General features: G+C 45.9%; 1 protein-coding gene across 1 annotated transcript in view; it reads left to right on the forward strand.

Moving 5' to 3' along the window:
• SYNJ2 (synaptojanin 2) overlaps nucleotides 1–6,000 on the forward strand; it is a 64,872-nt gene that overhangs the window by 52,319 nt on the left and 6,553 nt on the right. Inside the window, exons 20-24 of the mRNA XM_026044397.1 lie at nucleotides 198–276; nucleotides 1,505–1,673; nucleotides 2,035–2,199; nucleotides 4,070–4,204; nucleotides 5,231–5,343. Coding sequence (XP_025900182.1) covers nucleotides 198–276; nucleotides 1,505–1,673; nucleotides 2,035–2,199; nucleotides 4,070–4,204; nucleotides 5,231–5,343 — 661 coding nt within the window. The remainder of the gene's footprint in view (nucleotides 1–197; nucleotides 277–1,504; nucleotides 1,674–2,034; nucleotides 2,200–4,069; nucleotides 4,205–5,230; nucleotides 5,344–6,000) is intronic.

A 6,000-nucleotide genomic window follows, 5' to 3' on the forward strand; every position in this document is an offset into this window, starting at 1 on the left:
GAGTCGCATAAAGTGGGCCTAGGTGGAGGAAGACAGCRCAGCTGTGATTTTTAAACCACCTCTTCTTTACAAGAATGTACAGTTGTGAGAAAAACACAGCTAAAACCAACTATGGAGCTGTACAGAACTGCTGTGGTCACCTTTAATCCTTTTAYTCACTTGCAGAGTAAAATGCAGTTTTCTTTGTTTTTTACTAGGATCAGTGGAGGTCAAATGCTGGTGACATTTGCAGATAGCAAGTCAGCTCTTCGCGTTATGGATATGGATGGTATCAAGGTAAGACTTTGAAACCTGTTACAGTAATTTCGCACCAAAGTTCTCAGAAGTGGATGCTTAAAATTGTATACTCAAGTTTCCAGCTAAATCAGTAGCATTATCCTAAAGAAAGCCAGTGCTCACAGAGTTCTTAGCTCGCACAGCCTATAGGGCTTTTAATGGAGGGCAGGAGCTGACTTTTCTTGGAGCTACTGAGCAGTGCCCAGGCCGTGGCCTTATGATATCACTGCAGGATACGCACACTTGGTCCTTGCACTGATACTTTAAGCGGTTCTCTAGAGACGATGCTTGACTTTATACTGCTGCCAAAATATCCTCACAATTGTCATTTAGAGGTTTTTTGTTGTTGTTTTTCTTAAGTGTACCAAATAAACTCCTCCTAGCAAGCTGGAACAACGTGATTCGTTGGCTTCCAAGGCAAAGTCAGCGTTGGAAGTAGGATTTTACCTTCCCCCACCCTGCTTCTACTTCCCACGCACAAACACTACAATTCCTCACCCCACTCCTTTATGCTGACAGAAGTGTTTGGCTSTGCTGTAAACAGCACAGAAGTAAAGGATTTAACCTCAGCACTTCTTCTGTGTTTGGAGTTTTATCTTTAGTTTGCCCCGTTTCATTGATCTGATTTGTAGCACAGGCCCAAGCACAGTAGTATGGACGCAATTCAAGGGACTGGGAACTAGGGCCAAGTACTTTGACTTTATGTCAAAAGCTGCTCTGTTTGGTACATCTCACTTGAGATGTCGCAGAGCAACATATATAAGCAACTGTGGTCCCAGTTTGCTCAATCATAAAATTCTCGTATAAGTCAACGGTCATATTTAGTTGGGATTATCTGAGCGGAGGGCTTCCTTACGGATGGCAGTGAGTAGTAAGTTCAAGTGTATTTTTTTAAAAAGCCTCTCACTCATACTGGGCCCTTCCCACCCTGTTGTTACGATCATAATGTCAGTTTGAGGATACCTGATGTTTGACCATACTTCTCACATAATTCCTATTCCAAGCTGCAGGGCTTCTGAGATGTGAAACTAACTTTCTTTCTAGAATATTGTTACAATCTGAAGACTTGATTCTGATTTAGCTTCTTGGAGGCAGAAAGGGTACTTCCTTTAACTTCTGAAATGACACTTGCAACAGTTTCTGAAGCAGTTGAACTGTAGGCCGGCAGCACTTGCTTATTCTGCTGAGGTTGCTTGGCAAAGGCAAAAGAATTCTTTCTTGGTGCTAGGTCAAAGGCAGAACAGTGAAGATCCGGCCCAAGACCAAGGACTGGCTGAAGGGCCTTCAGGAGGAAATTGCTCGGAAGCGGGACAGCATTGCCCCCATGTCACCCACAGCTAACTCCTGTCTACTGGAAGAAAATTTTGACTTCTCAAGCTTGGACTATGACTCTGAAGGTGAGCAGCAGGTTTCTGAGCTAAGCTGTGAGAAATTGATTCACTGACTTCGATTGCACGAAGAAGGCACAATATGAATGTGATTCATTCTTAGTTTGTAATGAAACCACGTCTCTTGGGGTGAGGATTGTAGCTAAAGCCCTGACCTAGTAGTGTGCCTGTGCAGGCTATTAATTAGATTATTATATCAAATCAGAATTGAAAATATGTTAACAAATCTAATGCAYAACAGTACGCAAACTATAATGAAAACAGAGATTATACAAGAAACTTGCCGGACACACATAGTAAATTCTTTCTCTGGTTGTAGGAAGAGAATGCATTTGCTCACAGTCTTTGTTGCCGAATATTTTATTTTCAGGTGATATAATGGAGGACGAGGATGACTATTTAGATGATGCTTTGAGTCAGCACCTGGTGGCAGACACAACAGATGATTTGTCTGATGAATCTGGGCATTTTCCATCCATAGCACTTTCAAACAAATCTCCACTGCTTCCTGCACAAAAATCCCGGCAATATAAAGGTAGATTTGTGTACATTTTTTAGAATGAGACGTGAAGGCTTTTTGTTTGTTCTCCCTTTGTCTGTATTTCCCTCTTCGTATTTTGATTGTGAGTTCTTCAAAGCTGGGGATCAGCTTTTTGATGCATGTTTCTATGGTGCTGTCTTTCTGCTAATCATTTGTTGATGTTACCCTCTCAGAAGTGCTTTGTCTCCTGACATAAAAATGAAAACCTTTAATACCTTCAAAGGCTGAGTCAAAATAGAGTTCCTAAAGATTAAATGAAACTCATAAGTTCTCACAGATAGATTTTCCAAACAACCATAGTGATATATAGGTTTCTTACCTGTCTTCAGTCCCATGCTGAGTGCAACTTGGCTAGACCTAGAAAGCTAACCCAGAGCCACAGAACAGTCTGTCATTATTGAATACTGTGAAACCAGTCACTTTGTATTACAAGATGTCTTGTTCTCTAAACACCTCTGGCCTACTATGTGATGATTCATTAAGCTGCAGAGAATTGCACTGATTCTTTTCACCTACACTAACTCTTCTCCACAAAAAAAGATCACACAGTGAATAGAGACTGTATAGTTTRGAGCAGGTCAAGAGGGGTTCATGATCTCACATAAGCCAAAATATGTTGTATTCAGCCTGTTTTGAAAAACCTTACAGTTTCCAGATGCTTCCATAAGCTTCTAATTCTGGCCAAGTAAATCTTAATTGTGGGAATGATGATTGTGTGGCCGATGTTGGACACAGATGGAAACCAAGGGCAGGAGCACAGYGGTGCTTTGGAGATGAGGGAAGGACATCGTGCTTGTAAAACAGATGTCCCTGGGAGCCACTGCCAAAAGCCAGCAGTCCGTTAGGGGAGCGGATAGTGGTGGTGGTTGATTTTTGTCCCATCTTCAGTACAGCTGCCTGCCAGAAGTTCACACCATGTTCTGGGGCCTGCACCACTCCCTGGCTCCTGCTGGAGAGCCGTGTCTGTAGCTTAGAAGCTCTGCAAGTGCAGAGAGAAGGCTGGGGAGGGCGGCAGCCTGGCTCTGTCCCTGCAGCGCAGCCCTGCCCTGCGGAGGGAGCGGCGAGGCAGCGCCCATCCTGCAGGGCACAGCTCTCCGGAAAGCAGGAACTTGCCTAGAAATGCCTCCCATCTGAGAGACTGCTGCTGCTTAATTCCGTCCCTGTCCTCCCCCACGCACAGGGACAAAATTAAATTGAATGGATTTGGGAGTTGGGAAGAACATAGTTCCCCTGGCTGCGAGAGCCGAAGGGAAAGTGCTCAGCTCAGCAGCTGATGCCTGGGAGGGTGAAGCAGACTCTGCCCCTACCTCTGCAGCTCTCAGGGAAGGGAGCTGGGATGAAGGAGCGATAATAGGCAACTCTTTGGAGGTGCAGCCCAGGACTAGCAGTTTAAAGGCATTGCTGGAAAGCAGAGATGTGATGAGTGAGTTATGACAACTTCTGGCATAAAAACAGTCTTTGTGAACAAGGAAAACTGGCTCATCCTCTGAGAGAATTTCTGCCTTCAGAAAGGAAGAACAAGTGGTTGGCCATGATTGGTCTCCTTGTGGTTGTCGTGTCAAGGTTTGATTGATAGCAGGTTGCTGCCACGTCTCTCTGTGCAAAGTTCACAGTCCAACAAGGTGACTATAACTCTGGAATCAGATGCAGGCTGTCTCTGTTTTATGAGCAATTAATAAAAGCTGGAAAAAGGAGAGAGAAGGAGAGAAAGAGAGAGAGAGCGGAGGGAGGAGAGAGAGACGTGTCATTGCTTTAACACGTCTGGTTCAGGTTCTCCATTTGTAGTCGCCTCTCCTGAGCGTCCAGCTTCAGGCCGTCTCCTGCAGTGCTCACCTAATGCAGATGCTCTCTCAAATCCCTGTAGATGACACAGACCTGGCGGACCTGAAGCGGGAGCTGGAAGCAAGCAGGGAATGCCACCGGCGCTCTCCAAGCAGATCTCTGTCTGTTCCCAACAGAGCTCGGCCACTCCAGCCTCCACAGAGGCCTCCCCCTCCCGGTGAGATTAACTTTCTTTGCGTTGCTGAACGAGGTTGTCCCCCGCTCTCCTCTGCCCGCCTACCATGCCCAGGTGACAAAGGAAGTAGCACCTGGCTCTGGCAGGTCAGGCTCTTCGTGCATTTGTATTTGCTTCCGAGCCTGCTTCACTCTGACTGTGACTGCAGGTAGCAATGGAGGAGTTTTGTTCTTAGGATGACAGGTACTCCGTGAAGGAATGCTCTGTGCCTTGGTGAGGATGTAACGGTCCATATGTTCTGTACTAACTAATTGTTCAATCTAGGAAGTGTGGCAATGAAAAGTRAATACCTGTATTGATGGCCATTGACTTTTAAAGTCACTGAGCATACCTTATAGTTTCTTTGTTTCTGATTTAATTGTAATTGTTTTTAAGCTTTGACCAAATACATAATCATTTTGGCCTTCTTCATAACTCAAATCAYGCAGCAGGTTTTTGGACCTTTTTTCGACAGCCAAAAATATCTCATCTATGTATTTTCTAGCTGTAACTTAGAGCTTCTGTCAGACTCACTGCTGGAAGATCAGCTCTTAAGCATTATTCCTATTCATTTTTTGAGTCTCTTGTCCAGAATTGAGAGCACTGACATCTTTGTGTCTGTGCCTGAAATGCAATGTTAATACTCGGCTGAGATTATTACATTGATTAAAAACACAAACTTGGAAACTGCTTCCTGAAATAGTTTCAGCCTTTTATTCTGCACTGAGATTTTATAACCCCAAGGGAGGAGCCTAGGCTAGAGCAGTAACAGTCCACTCCAACACACTTCCTACATGCAACTGCCTTGTCCTCAACCCAGGCAGGGGGATGCTCAGGATCCCTGGTGTCCCCCCGGAAGGTTATGTGTGGTGTGTCCATCCTCCAGAGAGGGCGAGAGCACCTCTTTGCTGCGCACAAGAACTTTCACAGGGTATCAGTTTTGCTCCATTGCTGATAAGATGTTGTACCAGGTCTTTAATGTTYAAAAAAGAAAGAAAAATAAAAAAGCCATTTTTGTTYCTCTTTCAGCTGGAACATCAGGCAAAAAGTCCCCTTTGGATGGTTCYCTCTCTCCAGGAAGCCAGCCTGCCTGCTCCATCCTGGCAACAGCAAAGCTGCTACCCGGAGCCCCTCAGCAACCTGTGAGTCCTGCTGCTCCGTGTAGGCACCTGGTATCATATGGCCTCCCCGTCCACGCATACTCTGAGCCTCACATTCATGATGTGCCTGTCGGTCAGAGAGGGAAGTCTGCTCCATGCCTGAGCTGAAAATGATGTGGTGTTCTGTGATACTGGGCTGTAGGGCCAGATGGCCTCTGGAAAACCTAGCACCAAATTGCCAGGAGTTAGAAAGGCCGAAGAGGCAGAGAAAGAATGCAGCAAGGCCAAGACATTATTGCTTTGTTTTGTGTGTTGCTTTCTGAAGGATCCTACCTTGAATTTTCTGTACCAGGAGAAAGTAGTTTCATTCTTTTCTCTGCTCTCCTTCACTGGCCACGGCAGGGCCCAGCATTCAGGCAGGGTCTTGACCATTGCTAGCAAGGCAGTCCCAGCAGGGAAGCCAAGACATCAGTGTGGATGATCCCTCTGTCCTGTCACCATAGGTGAGACCTCAACTACGTGGAACAAAATGGGATGGCTCCTGGGCCAGCCATGGCAGGGAGCCCCCTCTTGTCACCTCAGACAGCAGCAAAGATCAACTAGCTGCCCAAATGCCCCCTCAGTGCTCTTTCTGCATTACTTGGAGGGGACTGTGTTTGTCAGGGGCAGCCCTCTAGAATCCCAGGCCCGAGGGACACA

Source organism: Nothoprocta perdicaria, unplaced genomic scaffold (assembly GCF_003342845.1).
Source record: "Nothoprocta perdicaria isolate Ctin4 unplaced genomic scaffold, notPer1 scaffold_36, whole genome shotgun sequence".
Lineage (NCBI taxonomy): Eukaryota > Metazoa > Chordata > Aves > Tinamiformes > Tinamidae > Nothoprocta > Nothoprocta perdicaria.